The sequence below is a fragment of the Danaus plexippus genome (assembly GCF_018135715.1).
Source record: "Danaus plexippus chromosome 18 unlocalized genomic scaffold, MEX_DaPlex mxdp_20, whole genome shotgun sequence".
NCBI classification, from domain to species: domain Eukaryota; kingdom Metazoa; phylum Arthropoda; class Insecta; order Lepidoptera; family Nymphalidae; genus Danaus; species Danaus plexippus.
This window is the reverse complement of record NW_026869853.1, coordinates 3,606,115-3,621,664: the sequence shown is the minus strand read 5'-3', so window position 1 is coordinate 3,621,664 and position 15,550 is coordinate 3,606,115. Positions and strand designations below refer to the sequence as shown.

Below are 15,550 nucleotides of genomic sequence, written 5' to 3'. Positions count from 1 at the left end.
ACTAGCATTACTGACGCTCATTCCGAACTGTTCACTTAGTCTTTCAAAAGTATCTTGGCAACGTATTTTCATTAGCGATAATTTTATATTACTATATATATTAAATTTAACTCTAATATGTACTCTCTAGTATCACAGTCTATTCATCAGGAACTTCAGTATACGCCTTAAAATTGTCATAAGTCAAAAAGTTGGTAACGTTCAATTTCATGTTCAAAATCAGCCTTTTTTGCTACTAAAATTTTTACTTCTTGACCCAGTATTTTCTGAAACTTCATAAATGTCTTGTGAACGTACAAAACTACTAAATGCAATACTTGTGTGAGCTCCGAGTAAATTTGAAATAGATTTTTTACGCAATGGTTTTATCGGAGTCGCTGCTATACTTATAGTACTAGTTTTAAATGGTGAGCATGATTAATCAACTCCAACTGATGAAGATGTGCGTTGAACTGATACACTCCGATACTTAGGACGACAATTTCCTTGCACAGCGACACTACGGTTTTTACTATCAGTCTGTGTTTGAACGCTCACTTTTTTAGCTGAGGTTACATTTGAAGGAACAGAGCCAATTTCAATACTGTTAACTGGTTGATTCTCAATGATTGATTCTTGAGGATTGTTAATTTCAATATTTTTTGATGATCGAATTTCAATCTCCTGCATAGTTTGTAGTTTTCGTATTTTTTCTGCAGCTGGTCTAGGAGTTGTATTGCCTTGCCGTTTACGGCTGGTTTGACAACTAAACTTATGTGGTATTACATTAACTTTAATTATTGCTCTACCTCCCATTGTAGTATAGTAAATATAATTTTCCATATCTTCTTTCAGCTGAAAGGAAAAAATTAAATAAATCATAAGAATTATTTAAATGACAATATAACAACAGAAGAACCACCATTAAATAGAATTTTGAAAGTTCAATTTCCTAAAATACATAGCCTAACGCAATGTAAAAATACTACATTAAATCAAAATCATTTGATAACGATATACAAATTTATAATGTCATCGTTTTAAATTATTTATAGTTTTTTATGCTATGACTTTTAGTTAAAAAAATTTGTTATTGAATTCTATTCATTCAATTTATTCGTTTACATAAATAATTGTTGATTGCTATATTATTATAAAGTACTTACATCAAAATGATCTTCACAACAAAAAAAATTTGATGTTGTTTCGGGATTACGACGTCGCACTGCTTAGAACCATTGATTACGACGTTTAATATTTTGAGGAACATTTAAAAACATTTTTTCGGGGGTTGTTTTTGTAGTATTCGTACATAACGGTACGAAGCAAGCACGATACCTTTTATGGTTCGACATTTTTAATATATTTATTGATAATAACGAAATATTATTAGTTAAACGTCAAAACACTATCAGCTGCGGGCTACAATGAGGGCAAATTAACATTGTGACATCACACGCGCTCGGGTTTGCTCGGGAACCGTCGGAGTGTTTTCGCTATTGGATTCAAAAAAATATTTTTAATTTGATATAACTTTTTAATTATACCAAAAAGAAAAATGGTTTTGTTATAAAACTTATATTTGATTTTTCCATTTGTCACAAAAAAAATTGTTTTCAAAAACCCAAATGTCAAGTTACTACGAAGTATCATAATAGTCAGAGAAATTGTCTCTTATGTCGATGTTTAAATGAAAGTGCACTTGGACTCTCTTTGTAAACAGGGAATTACTTACAAAAAAATATTTTAAAGGAAGACATATATAGAGAATTTTGCATAACACAAGAGAAATTAGGATGAATTATTAGGGTAGAAACTTTGACATACTAAAGTCGCTACGTGGGAGAAGAATGTTTGAATAACAAAGTCAACTGAGTTAAATATATTACTGTAGTCCATTCGTACTAATACAGTTAGATCCTAGTTATCCAAAGCGTACCTGACGGCATCTGTTACTTTCAGTACCTAAAGCAGAACTGGTAATGTGGTAGGGTCGAAAACCGGATTGATAAAGGCTAAAGTACTCAGAAAGATTTTTATGAATAAAGTTTTCAAGTACTTTAGAAAGGATATGAAGAAAAGAGATACGTGTAAAGTGAGATGAAATAGTGAGGGTTAGGCAGTGTAGGTAGCGGGATAATATAAGCCGACTTCCAGGCCGTAGGAAATGTTTCTGATTCGCAGACACTGGTGGATTGGAGAAATGTTATTCAATTGATTTAAATAAACATTTAGAAATTATTTACAATTGGAACAATTACCCACATGTAATGAGTTTAGGAAGCTTTACATTTGTGAGCTTGAAGTATTGTAAATAATTGAGAAGAAAATATAACGACGCTTTGCATCCCTACACTTTCTATTACTAAGATTACACAGCTTTTTGTAGGCGACATCGCTAGGAAGTTATTGATCCTTTCTGAATTATCCTTTGGCTTAAACCCGTTTGACCATTAAAGATTTAATTGTTGAAGTAGACCAGGGTGCAGCATAATGCCTAACTCATATACGTCTCATTGGAGCATGGACAGAAATAAACAGAGACAGAGAAAAGAGAGACTGCAAAAAAATTTTTCCCTGAAAACATCTAGACCACGAAAAATTACAACCATGTCAGTTTTACTTATAAGTATAAACAACACATTTCTTTCCGTTTATCAAAGGTCGCTTTACACAATTTCTGTTATTTACAGAATATGAAATTTTAAGGCACTCTTTAAAATATAAATATTGCTAAAAATAATAATATCCATAGGCCTATAATCCAAAGCCTTGCTTTAAATTGACAACTGTCGTCTGTCTCAAAAAAATAAGAACTTTGTTGGACTTCGTACTATTGGAGTAAAACTTTGAATCATTTTTTTTTTTTGGTTTTTATATTATATTTTTATAAAATTATATTTTATAAATCATGGCTCGTGTATTAGTAGGTGTTAAGAGAGTTATTGATTATGCAGTCAAGGTAAGTTTTGGTAAGGACAAAGGTTACGACTTTCGTAATGGAAATTTCTTTTATTGAACTGAAATAACTAAATAAATATTATATATATTTTAAAAACAATTAAAAAGAGTTGTTTTTTAGAAAAAAAATAATAGTTCCGTATCAAATATCCACCCTTGTATTGTTCATAAAATTCAGATTCGTGTAAAGCCCGACAAGTCAGGAGTAGTCACGGATGGGGTGAAACATTCAATGAACCCTTTTGATGAGATTGCAGTGGAAGAAGCTGTTAGGATGAAGGAGAAAAAGTTAGCTAGTGAAGTCATCGCAGTATCCTGTGGTCCTACTCAAGCACAGGTAAAAAAAAAATTAAGTGGTTAAGTAACATTCTTTCATCTGTAATATATCTTATAAACACGGTTTTACACTCTTTAAACAAACATTTGAAACTTATTTTCATCAATTATTTATTTCTTTCTTTCCATATTATATGAGACTAACCTAGGATTTGGTATAAAAATGTTGAATCTTGAAAATCAGTCTCTATGATATTCATTTCTTAAGTACTGTACAAAACATTTGCAATAAAATTATAAATTTGTATACAAATGGAAGTGCCCAATATTATTTCTAGCATCTTTATACAATGTTACTTTCATATAATGGTAAGCATATATTATTATCAGGAAACTCTAAGAACAGCTCTAGCTATGGGTGCTGATCGAGCTATCCATGTTGAAGTTGCTGGGGCTGAATATGAAACCTTACAGCCGCTTCATGTGGCAAAGATTCTAGCTAAACTCTCACAGGATGAGAAGGCTGATCTCGTGATAGTGGGAAAACAGGTAAACATAATTTTGATCTAAAATATTGTATAGAAAGTAACAGTTTATTAGAATAATGTCTTCATTTTCAGGCAATTGATGATGACTCAAACCAAACTGCACAAATGACGGCCGCCATTCTGGATTGGCCTCAAGGAACATTTGCTTCCAAGGTAAGTTGTGTATCTCATTAAATTTGTTGTACTGTTGAGTATTTCAAATCTATTACTATGATTGGAATATTTTCCTTTAATAATTTAAAACTTGAGATATAAAACTATATTTAATACATTATGTACATGAATTGGTAAAAATATTTTTATTTTCTTCACTATTTATAGTTTTAAAAACTTAACCTCTTATAGTATTTATGCAGTGGATTTGAAGACACTTGATCAGTTATATGAAATTTTAAAAAAGTATTTTTTTTTCGACTTTATTGTTTCTATGAACAATGCTTCTTAATAAAAAAATTAATAATATTTGTAATAAGATAACCTTTTCAGAAAAGAGTAAACAGTGTAACTATGGTATAACAATTTTATCTCAAATACATAGATAAAGTTATATATATATATATATATATATATATATATAACTTTATCTATGTATATATGGAGCCTAAAAATTTTCAATTTAAATATTTTAAAAATAATTATTAACATTGATTCAGTATATTAATTATTTCTAAAACTCTAATGTATAGGTGGAGAAGAGTGACTCTGGTTTGACTGTGACTCGTGAGATCGATGGTGGTCTGGAGGTCATTAAGACCAAGCTGCCAGCCGTCATTAGCGCGGATCTTCGTCTCAACGAGCCCAGATATGCCACACTACCAAATATTATGGTATTTTTTTTTATTTTCAAATCTACATTTTACATCTTCAAAACAAATCACAAACTTATGTCATTAATATCAATGTTTCAAATTAATATGCTGCACTAATATGATATTATCGCTGTTTGTAGCAATATTTTTGTCTGTGGGTTAAAATTTTACTGACCATTATAAATATTTCAGAAAGCAAAAAAGAAGCCAATGAAGAAAGTATCAGCAAAGGATCTCGGTGTGGACTTAGCTCCCAGGATAAAGATACTGAGTGTTGAAGACCCTCCAGTGAGACAGGCTGGGTCTATTGTCCCGGATGTGGACACACTCGTCGCCAAACTCAAGGAAGGGGGCCATGTTTAAATAAACCTAGTATTTGTGAACTTTATTTACGAGTGAACTTGTACATGCATCCAGAGTCTAAGTAGAGAATTATGTAAATTTATTGAATACACTATCATGTTGAAAATATATACATTATTTTTTTTTTTTATAATTAATTTAAATTGCTTACAGTCTTAAAAATTAATATCCTATCTAGTTTCTTTGCGTACATAAAGTGGTTATCTAAGTGGGGATCACAAGTAATATAACACAAAATTATGTACAGTTCATAAGAGATCATGAAGGTCTATTTATATACATTACAAGATATTTCTACTACTCTACCATTAATGCTGATGAAACCGTGCCAGGTTGGGAATAAACCGGAATAAAACAAAACCATCCCACTCAATGCTAAACTCGGTTGAAACTAAGATATTACAATTAAATTTTGCTAACAAAACCAAACAAAATTATCAATAGAGTATAAAATGAACACAATCACACAATCAGTTGGGAATTAAAATCTGTGTATGAACATTTATTTTATTAAGTATCTAGTAGCAGGACTCGCCGCTGTAGGGCTCATACCAGACGATCTTTCCTTCGAGACATCCGGTGACCAGGGAGTGGTGGCGGGGGCTGAACTTGGAGCTGACCACGAGGTCGTGATGGAAGCCGAGGCTCTGACCCACGTCTACCATACGAGACGGACCCTTGAAGTCCTGCACACAGTGGGATAACTCCGCGCACTGTTCATTGAGAGCTAACAGACGCATGCCTCGGCCGAAAGGCGAACAAACCAGGCGACCATCAGCAGAAAAACACAGCTCCTGAGGAAAAGTGATCTAGAATTGTAGTATTATCAGGAATAGTATTATATACACTTTTTCGTGGGAATCTCAGAACCGTTTTTTTAATATGGATTTTTTGTTAAAATCTATTAATCATATTTATACCTAAATTGTGAATATAATAGTAATATATACTTTTAGATTCAGGTACTCTATAGCATATTTTTGATCTCTCTGTAAAAACAAACTGATTTTTCCATTTGTGCTTTGAGCATCTTCCAAATAGTTTTAAAACTATAAAATTTAGATCATAAAAAATATGAATGGAAACAAAAATTCTGTCAAAGACAAATAAACAATTTTGTTAAAATTGATATATAATACCTTTATGAAGCCTTTGCCTTCATTCGTTTCCTCTATGTAGTATAGTAACCTGTCTCTGTTCTGTCTTATAAAGTGTTTGTATTCGTCATCATACAAGTCCCGGAGTGGCGTCTGACCGGACGTGGAGGGGAGGACACTGGGGAGGGGGAAGGCCAATAGTTTAAACTCAAAGGAAAAAAAAATTTAATGGTATAATTATTTAACCTCATTTATATGGAATATTACATTTATTTTCTATTATTGTAACCTAATCTGGTCCGGTAATATATAATGTAACTTGATCTTTAAACTTAGTACAAATTGTATTAAGATTTCGCATTACCTTTTTAGTTTCTTCGATGAATGGTTGGCTGGTGATTGTAAGCCCTGTAATCCACTGTACAAGTGTGCTATAAGAAATTACTACCTGTACAAAAGTTAGGTCGAGGACATTGTACCCTCGAATTGGGTAAAATCAAGAAATTACTACCTGTACATGTAAGAGTGATGATTCTACCAGATACGAGTATATATATCCAGATGTATCCGAGTCAGCATGAGATAGATGAATGATAGTACCTTTTGTGCGCCGTCCAGACAATATTCTTATGATATTTTGTTGAACGTTCAAATAAGAGCGAGATGCAAGACATCCTTACTACCTGTCGGGCGTGGGTGCGAGGGGGACAGGTGACGCGTGCAGCCGCGGCAGGAGTCTCGCAGGGCGAGCTGGCCGGCGGACCGCGCCCGGGGGGGTGATGCCAGTGTTGATGCCCATGATGCGCTGCATGTTGAAATTACGCCCGACCTGACCCCTACTCGCAGTCAATTAACATACTTACTAACACATTAAAGGACTAACACACCGTTAAATAGAGTTGATGAATTCTGTTAACGTGAGCAATTATACATTCAGTATTATTAAGGCAGAGTCATATATGTATATATCAAAGTATAGTTTAAACCGCTTCGTATAAAATGTCTTTACCTGCTATACATTTCTTGCAGTATTCGGTGTTGTTTGATCGTTATAGACGCCTCCCACACGTCATTTTGTATACTCGATAGATTCTGGACATGAAAATAAATTCTCCGCGTTAATTACATTTAACGTTATGATAACAGCTGTTTTATGTTTAACAGAATTCTAATCGCATTAAAGAGCTCGTTAGAAAACTTTGTCAGCTGTACAGAAAAAATTTGCACTTGCTCTGGAGGGTAGGAAGAAAAAATGGTTAAAGAATTTTTAAATAAAATTAATCACTGGCCTAATATGGTTGGATTATTGAATGGAAATTAATTCGTATGCGGATTAAGTAACTGTTTTGTTAATGAATATTAGACATCATGTATAATATCGTATAACGCTCACAGTACAGTTTCATCAACTCACCGGTGGAGGGAGTCTCGCGGGCGCTGGCTCTCGACTGGGTCCGGCCTCCGAGTCCTCGGACTCACGAGGCCTGGACGACGAAGGGCTGGAGGGGTTTGTGAAGCATTTAAATTATATGTATAGGATGCATGTTAATGTACTGTGTGCAAAAATTTACTGCCCAAAGAGTATGAATGAAATGGGTACCCATATTAATTCGCAACAACCAAATTAAATATGATAAAGCTTACCTCTCACATTAACTGGTAATAACAACTGTATAAAACTACTTACTTTGGCATATCCTTGGCGATCACATTAAAAACAAATTGAATACTCACGGTGTGTCGCCCTGGGTTGTGATGCTCGTCATGGGTCGCAGGTGCCTGTAGGGACGATTGCGGACCCTCTTGGGCCTCCGGGGCGCAGGCCTACGGGGCGGCGCTGGTGGTGACGGGGACGTGTCTCTACAACTCTTATTTGTTATACTCTCACCGGGCTGGATGTCGTGTATGCAGGACCACTGAAATTTGAAGTGCTTTTCGTATAATTATTCTTTAACATTAAAGTTGTGTAGAGCTATGGAATTAAAATTAAAATTATAAACATGATAATTCGAACATTCAACCCCCGTAATGCGTTCCATTTAATTTACTAACTAAGCCTGTCGTGCTCTCACTTCAGTCAATCAAAAAGCATGTCATTTATTTAACGGCCATAGGTGTCATCCCTAATACTACTTTAATTTTGGTTTACCAACCTAGAAATTGGTTGATGAGGAATGAAACAAATATTCCCACACTCTACCAAAATTTTAAAATAACTTAAAAAAAATAACTAAATCGAAAAATTTAAGAAATTAGAAGTTTTTTATGAATTCTTACTATAAATTTGATTAATAATTATGAAGACAATGAGATTTATTATGGCAACAATCCCTCCGATATATATTTCGATTGTACCGATAAGGCTCAAAAGGACTCGTATCCAGAGCCTTAAAAATATTTACAAAAAATATATATATATATATATATATATTTTGACGTAAGCAATTGTACTAAGTGTTTTACTTTCCATTTTGAAAACAAGTCACAAGAATTAGGGTTTGTTTAAATATTTAGGACGTATATCTTACAATAAAACAAGGACAGAAGACACAGACGATAATTCTGTAACGTGTTCTTGAATAAGAGATATGTTCGCTCCCTTCCTTTTGCGTTCTTTAACCAATAGTTAACAAAAAGTGCAAACACTATGTATGACCTTAAAGTAAAAGGCTCATAGAAACATTTAACTTAATTTGTATTTATTTTCCACAAGCGAGCTTCAGTGTCCTTGGAAGTATACTTGAGACTATATAAAAAGCTATTTTAGAGGACACACATCAACAGTTGATTTTAATACGATTTGCTCTCCGCTAGGATCCCATCATGATCTCAAGATGTTTTTATTCTTTATAACAGACATTACTGATTAAATCTATACTTAAATTAAAAATCACAATTAATGTCTGCGTCCATTACGAAGTCCAAAAATTATTGAATTTGTATTACCAAAATAAAACTTTATTTACAGTATTCACACCAACCGGACTTTTTAAGTATGTATAACTTTTTTTTTACTTGCAGATAAAATAAAAGTTAAAAGCTGTCCAATAGTCTACTAAACACACATCTGTTAACTTGACACTGAAAAAATAACTTGATGTTCATTCACAAGACGCTTGTTTTATAAAATCTATAACTCAAGAGAGTAAAAGATTTTAGAATTCTATTTATATATGAAAAGAATTATTAGTCATTTCAATTGGTCACTTTTCCTGGGTTTTATACAAATATATATTTTTTTTATTTGCTTAAGTTACAGTCAATATCATTTTAACTTTCATATAACTATTATAGCCAAATTTATGGGACTTAACTATTGGACTTTTACCTCATTTTTCATAATTTTTGTCTATTACTCTCTCTTTCTACATTTATAAAAATTTTGTAATGTTTGTAGTGGATAAACATGTACAGAGTACTTCAAAACTTATTTCACATAACAAAGAATAAGATTTTGTTAGTATTTTAAAAATAAATAAATTAACAAAAAAATTAAACAATAGAATATTAAAAAAATTATAGTGATACCAAATTTAGAACATTAATTAGTGTTAAAAAAAAAAGACAAAAATATTGTTACATACCTCTGACCTATCATCGTGACTGATATTACGGCTTAATGCACACCAACCTTGAGGATGAATCTGTAAACAGGTCATATACATGATACGAGGCCATGAAAACAATAATACTATATTATCTGTATTTACCTGCAATGCACTGACAACCTCAGCATCATTGCCATCAGGAAAATCAGACACAAATTCGACTCTATTCTCCTTGCGTTCAAGATCAAACAAGTGATCATACATAGCGGCTATTGGTATTACTTGTTGGCTCATTTGCATCAGCCTGTACAGGTTAGGCTGGAAATAAAATATATATAAAAGACATTATTAATGATTGAATGATTAAAACTAATATGGATAAACTTCAAATAAAATAAAATTATAATATCAATTATAGAAAGTGTTTTTTTTTGGCGAATGACCTTTAATTGTGTAATTTGTCTCTGTTATTCATGCTTTTCAATTTATCATATCTCACTTCCTTATATAACTATTTAAAAAAAGAACTTGCAGCCTTATAATGATTTAAAAAAAAAGCACAATTGTGTGACACCTTGAAGAATGGCTGAATAGATCTTATATAACATTTTTTTTTTTGATGTTGTTAGGCATGAGTTATATTTTTAGATGTGTGTTATTGAAATTCTTTACTAAAATCCATAGAAAAAATAATTTGAGAGTCAATAAAAAAAAATATTAACCTTAAAGCCGTGCAGATCTTGTGCTAAAGTTGTCAAATTTAAATCATGTATTATAACTAAGAGCCCTCCAGTAGTGCACATCACCATTTGCTTCGCATCTGGTGACAGGCGACACCTCATGAGACCAGAGGCATGGAATACTCTTTGGTAAACCAGATTGAATTCGGTATATGAGTTTATGTCCCACGTATATATACTCCCATCCAAACCTGATGTGACTAGTAGTTTATCTTTCACAGAAAATTCTATGTTCTTAACCCAATTCGAATGACCCAATAGAGAACGTATTTTCTTCTTTAAATTTCTTACATCCCACAAAGCGATTGTGGTATCATCAGAGCAAGTCGCAAACATTCTGCCATCAAGAAATCTGAAGGACAACAACAAATCATAGCAGCTTTATTTTATTTGCTAAAACTTCATTTTTCAGAATTTTAATGACATACTTAACACAATTAACACAGTCTGAGTGGGCTCCAATAACAGAATATATTCGTTGGTGTGTTAGTGGATCAAATATTTGTATTGATTTCTTTTCACAAGCTGCCACTAAAAGAGATCTGTAAAAAATAATGACAGAGTTAATATCATCAAATAATGTCTCACTACATCTATTCACATTATGTGGCAGTTTAAATAGTTAATATATTTTCACCATACATAAAAAAACTTACTGAAATAAAAATAAAAATTGCCAAAAGAAACGTATATCATTTATAACAAGTCCTTTTTTATTAAACTTTCTGTTGGAATGCAAGGTTTTGTTGTGATTGAAAATATGCTGGGTTGATTTGATGAAATAAAATTAATATTTTTAAGAATAAACAGTTCCAAGGCTATCCTAACGTAAATTTACAAACTAATCACTGTACGTACCCTTCCGGGGAAAATTCAAGGTTGAAAACGCCACCGGTGGGAAGAGAATTAGCTTGTTCACAATCCCAAGAAGCTATGGGTTTCATACCACAATAAAGGCTACGAGCCAGCGCATTACCAGAACCCACAGGCCTATTGAACCCGATTTCTCGTCGAGTTAGCCAGTACGGATTATATGCGGAATTCCTCGCCATAAAGTACTTATCGTCAATGCTATTTGTCCCCATTTTCAAGATCTTCTTGTATCAGATTATACGTAAATACAGCATTTAAGTACACAACATATCAGACAAATTAAATGCATCAGTTTTTATTTAACATCGGAGATCTACATTGTTCTTTCTGATTGCTTCATAAAAATAATTCTTCAATAATAAGGTAGCAGACAGCAATAGAGGATGAAATGTCAAACGCACTAATATTTTGTTCAATCTGTAATAGGTAGGTAATAGTTGATCAATGTTATCAAGTATTATTAAACCAGAAACATAATGGTGTGGTCCCGCAACGATATTCACTCAGCTGTCTAATCGTAAAGCTGCAATTAATGACACGACAGATAACTTTTCAAAAGTAACAAGTTTAAAAAAATATATTTTTATATATTTTTTTTAACAATCAGAATTTTGGTCGTTTTATAACTAAAAACTATAGACTAATACATTCCTGCCATAACTTTTCACATACAATCACAAAATATAATGAAAAAATAAGTTTTATAATTACTAATAAAATAATGTTCTAATTTTTTTAAAAAGATACAGATATATCTCTTTACAAATTATTATTAAAAAGCTGTTAAAACAATAGTAGGTAACATTTCCACGTAATGATTAAAATTTTGCTCATTTAATTTCAGTGACGACCCACAAAAGCAAATTTAGGAAAATATGGTTATTAAATAGAGAAGCTGAAATTATTAACTAGGACTTCCAATAATTACTTTTGCCTTTCATTTCATAATTTCTGTAAAGTACTTTCAATAAAGCATATCTGTTTCAAAATGTCATGTCTTCATAATAGTTTTCTTCTTCACCATAAATTAGAAATATTTTGTTAATGATTCTTATTTTTCCTAAGAATATTACAAAAAGATTTAACTTATTATTTTCAAATTTACCACTAAGTCTTTTAGCATTAATTTTTTTCTTATGTCTTCTCACTCAGAATTAATTTAGGAGTGTTAGCTTAACTGCTAACATGGACTGAAGCAACTTGTTTCTGAAGATTAATATGAACTGTACTGTTATAAATAAACGCGTACTGATTTGCCAGTATTTTTTTCTTTAAAATATAAAAGTCCTATACCTATAGTTATATACCTATTTAAGTAAATTATGGAACTCAATTGTGTATTTTATATCTCTAAAACAGGGGTTCCCAAGTTTATTTTGTTTACTACCGACTTTGACAATCAATTATTTTTTAGCGAACTCATTTTCTCAACTTTCAATTATATTAATTTATTTTTGTGAGCTATATCAGCCTGTAAACAAAGCCTCACTTTTTTCTGAGCCTCATACTGTCCTCGTTTTGGGCCTGCAGCTGTCACAAAGTCGCGTTTTCACTTATCGCCCACTTTGGGAAAGTCGGCTCCAGATCGTTATATGTATGTATCTTTAAATATACTTAACCTAGGAAATTTGCCAATTGTAAACATTTGAACAGACTGAACTATAAGTAATGAAGGTCTACTTTAGCTTTTTCAATAAAAAATATGACAAAAGAGATTCTTTAATAAAACTAATTTCTTTACAAGAAAACTAAAATAGACTTATTATGGAAATTCTTATTTTTAGTCAAAATTAACACAGAGGAAATTTAACAGAAAACATATTTTCTTTACACAACATTAATTTACATTCTGTACTTGAATTAATAAAGTGATTATATCATTAATATAGGGGTAAAAAAAGAACAGTACTTTCAAATCATAATTTTAATTTCAATTGTTAAAAAATCATTATTGGATTACATTAAAAAAATTAATTAGGATTAATTGATTTGTTACCAAATATTGGGTGGAAGGATTCCACTTGGAGGTTCTATGTGACCTGATTTTATGACATTCTGTAGAAAAACTTCTAATCTAGTCTTGGGTCCACCTTCATCAATATTTTGTAATATACTTAAATATTCTGTACTTAACAATTTTATTATTTTTACACACTGTTTGCCATACAACTTTAAGAACTGTGCACCGCAAACTATGAAAAAGTCATGCAGTAAAGTTGCACTTATGTCTGGTTCCGGCTTAAGATTGATAAAAGAAGCCAGCCATCTCCAAGAGAAGCCCATTCCATTTGGATTGGAAACATTCAGGAATCTGGGTGTACTTGTTATCCACATAGCACATCTAAGCCTGAATATGCCCGACATTCTTCTCAAGAATTTATCCTGTTTTTCAACAACATCTTCATCATTATATGTATATCCTCGAGATATATAAAACTCTTTGTCAGTCTGACCTTCCTTCTGAGGGAGAAGCATCGGCACTAAATAGGGACAGAATCTATGGAAGTAAGCTTCAAGTAGTTTACCAAATTCCGGGAACTGTGACCACAAAGCAACAGTTACAGCAGCCAAAGGAAAAGCAGCGTCAGGATTACTTGACACCAAAAGGTCTCCCTGCCTCACAATCTTCTTGGCTAATAGAGCTGTGCAATATGGTAATCCTTGTGGATGCTGAGTGGCTGTGACAAATGTGTCCAGAACCTGAACTCTTTCCCCTTTAAGTAGTTTTGACAGTTTATCAAATTTGTCTCTCATGTGTACACCACTCACGGATGAAAGTGCATTAACAGGTGTGTTCACTGCTTTCTGGCAATCAAATCTGAACTTTTTACAATTATTGTCTTGTAGTAAATCTTTGTATGAATTTTCATACTTGTCAAGAAAGTCCCTTAACTCCATGTAGTAGGTATAATTTTTCTCTGAATAAAACATAGACTGTGCCCTTTTAGCTTGGTCAAGAACAGCTTGTTGAATTTTAGCTACTTCGGCTGCTTTTAATTCTTGAGCTTGTTTTTCTTCTAATTGTTTCTGTTTAACCTGTTCTTCTTTTTGTTTTTCTAATAATAATTCTTGTTCCTTTTGTTTTTTAAACCTTATTTCCTCTTTAAATTTTTCTACTTCATCAAGAAACTTGTTTTTTAAATTTTCGAGGTTTGCCGCCAGTACTTGAGATTGCTTTACTTCTTTATCAGTTATGGGTCCCGTTTTACATAGAGTCATCAATGAATTAATATTTGCGATAACTGTATTTATCGACTGTATATACTTTTCTAAAATTTCATTAGCTAGTGGTTCTGAATTAGCAACATTTGATATTTCATTGTAGTGCATGCTTATTTTTAAATGACTATCAACAATTGCAGCTTTTTTCTGTTCTTCTAACATTCTATTCATATTGTCTAATGTTTGTTGGTTTATCATTTCACATTGCTTCTCATCTAGCTTGGCTTTTTCTAACACTAAAACATTATCATTGTCTCTTAAAAGTTTTGCCATTTGAAGTTTTTTGGCTCTAAGGTCCAACAGTTTTCGTTTACATTCTTCATTATGTTTCTTTACATATTTCTTCATGGTTTCTGAATAAGTGGTGACCATATTTTCAATAAGGTTCTTAACAAGGTTTTCAGATGTTTCTTTTAATTCGTTTTCATACTTTTTCAGTATTAATGTGTATCGGAGATCCTCGCCTAATTTGTCTTCTAATAGATTAAACATTTCTTTAGTATCTGGAGATAATTCTTGGTTAATTTTAGACTTTTCTTTCTGCTTTGGACTTCTTGGGCCAATAGTAACTTCTGTTACGAGTGGACTGATTTCAGCAGCTTTAGTAAGAGCGGATATTCGCATCTTTTCAAAATCTGTCGTTATTGATAAGTTGATACCACCACTTTTATAAATACTACGAGATAAATCAGATAAATCATACGAATTAAAGCTTGACTCTTCCATATTTATACACTTTCTTTTACTACCCTAATATATTCATTTCGATTTCAATAACCGTCACTTAAGTAATTATATTAGACAGAATATATAGGTAGTTTGAAGTAACACCTCTGAACTTAGGTTACATTACAGTTATCACTTATATGTTTGTCACTTTAACGTTTGTCAACAAAAACCTTTGATTTGACATACAATTTTATCTGTGATAGTCTGAACTTGAATTTTATGTCATGGATATTTTATTTTCATGGATATTTTATTTATAGAATTCTTTAAATTATAACCTTCAAGTTTAAAATTTCTTAGCAACTAATAGTGTTAATTTGCAATCCAGAAATATTCTGGACTCTAGAATGGCTAAATAGATTACTTACTCATAAAACAAAACATAAATGTATGCATCTATTTAAT

The 15,550-nt window shown here is 32.0% G+C and overlaps 3 protein-coding genes across 5 annotated transcripts; 1 reads left to right on the top strand and 2 right to left on the bottom strand.

Annotated features, from left to right (window-relative positions):
- Positions 1–2,777: 2,777 nt before the first annotated feature.
- On the top strand, positions 2,778–5,046 carry LOC116772906 (electron transfer flavoprotein subunit beta). Its single transcript, XM_032665213.2, has 6 exons — positions 2,778–2,941; positions 3,119–3,277; positions 3,607–3,765; positions 3,837–3,917; positions 4,451–4,591; positions 4,766–5,046. The coding sequence occupies exons 1-6, from the start codon at positions 2,891–2,893 to the stop codon at positions 4,934–4,936; spliced, it is 762 nt and encodes a 253-aa protein (XP_032521104.1). The 5' UTR covers positions 2,778–2,890; the 3' UTR covers positions 4,937–5,046.
- A 383-nt stretch (positions 5,047–5,429) lies between these two features.
- Positions 5,430–11,700, bottom strand: LOC116772907 (DDB1- and CUL4-associated factor 10 homolog). 3 transcript variants are annotated; one of them, XM_061528411.1, is made up of 11 exons: positions 11,180–11,700; positions 10,750–10,863; positions 10,304–10,673; positions 9,744–9,899; positions 9,618–9,677; positions 7,768–7,949; positions 7,448–7,532; positions 7,043–7,125; positions 6,714–6,869; positions 6,076–6,211; positions 5,430–5,730 (listed from the first exon to the last, which is right to left on the bottom strand). In XM_061528411.1, the coding sequence occupies exons 1-11, from the start codon at positions 11,404–11,406 to the stop codon at positions 5,455–5,457; spliced, it is 1,845 nt and encodes a 614-aa protein (XP_061384395.1). In that variant the 5' UTR covers positions 11,407–11,700; the 3' UTR covers positions 5,430–5,454. The 3 variants fall into 3 exon arrangements, with proteins under 3 accessions (XP_061384395.1, XP_061384396.1, XP_061384397.1); XM_061528412.1 differs by having other exon boundaries at positions 6,717–6,869; positions 11,180–11,699; XM_061528413.1 differs by lacking the exons at positions 6,714–6,869; positions 7,043–7,125; positions 7,448–7,532 and having other exon boundaries at positions 11,180–11,698.
- Positions 11,701–13,103: 1,403 nt separating this feature from the next.
- LOC116772880 (mRNA export factor Gle1) lies at positions 13,104–15,287 on the bottom strand. The gene has a single exon (XM_032665182.2). The coding sequence runs from the start codon at positions 15,140–15,142 to the stop codon at positions 13,187–13,189; it is 1,956 nt and encodes a 651-aa protein (XP_032521073.2). The 5' UTR covers positions 15,143–15,287; the 3' UTR covers positions 13,104–13,186.
- Between the last annotated feature and the right edge of the window lie 263 nt (positions 15,288–15,550).

Bases quoted from the DNA above. Each gene is read 5' to 3' on its own strand.
- LOC116772906 (XM_032665213.2), top strand. From the start codon at position 2,891: ATGGCTCGTGTATTAGTAGGTGTTAAGAGAGTTATTGATTATGCAGTC. The intron at 3,278-3,606 runs GTAAAAAAAAAA...TATTATTATCAG, and splicing joins GTGGTCCTACTCAAGCACAG to GAAACTCTAAGAACAGCTCT. The intron at 4,592-4,765 runs GTATTTTTTTTT...TAAATATTTCAG, and splicing joins CCACACTACCAAATATTATG to AAAGCAAAAAAGAAGCCAAT.
- LOC116772907 (XM_061528411.1), bottom strand. From the start codon at position 11,406: ATGGGGACAAATAGCATTGACGATAAGTACTTTATGGCGAGGAATTCC. The intron at 9,900-10,303 runs GTTAATATTTTT...TTTTATTTCCAG, and splicing joins AAGATCTGCACGGCTTTAAG to CCTAACCTGTACAGGCTGAT. The intron at 6,870-7,042 runs GTAAAGACATTT...GACTGCGAGTAG, and splicing joins CTGCAAGAAATGTATAGCAG to GGGTCAGGTCGGGCGTAATT.
- LOC116772880 (XM_032665182.2), bottom strand. From the start codon at position 15,142: ATGGAAGAGTCAAGCTTTAATTCGTATGATTTATCTGATTTATCTCGT.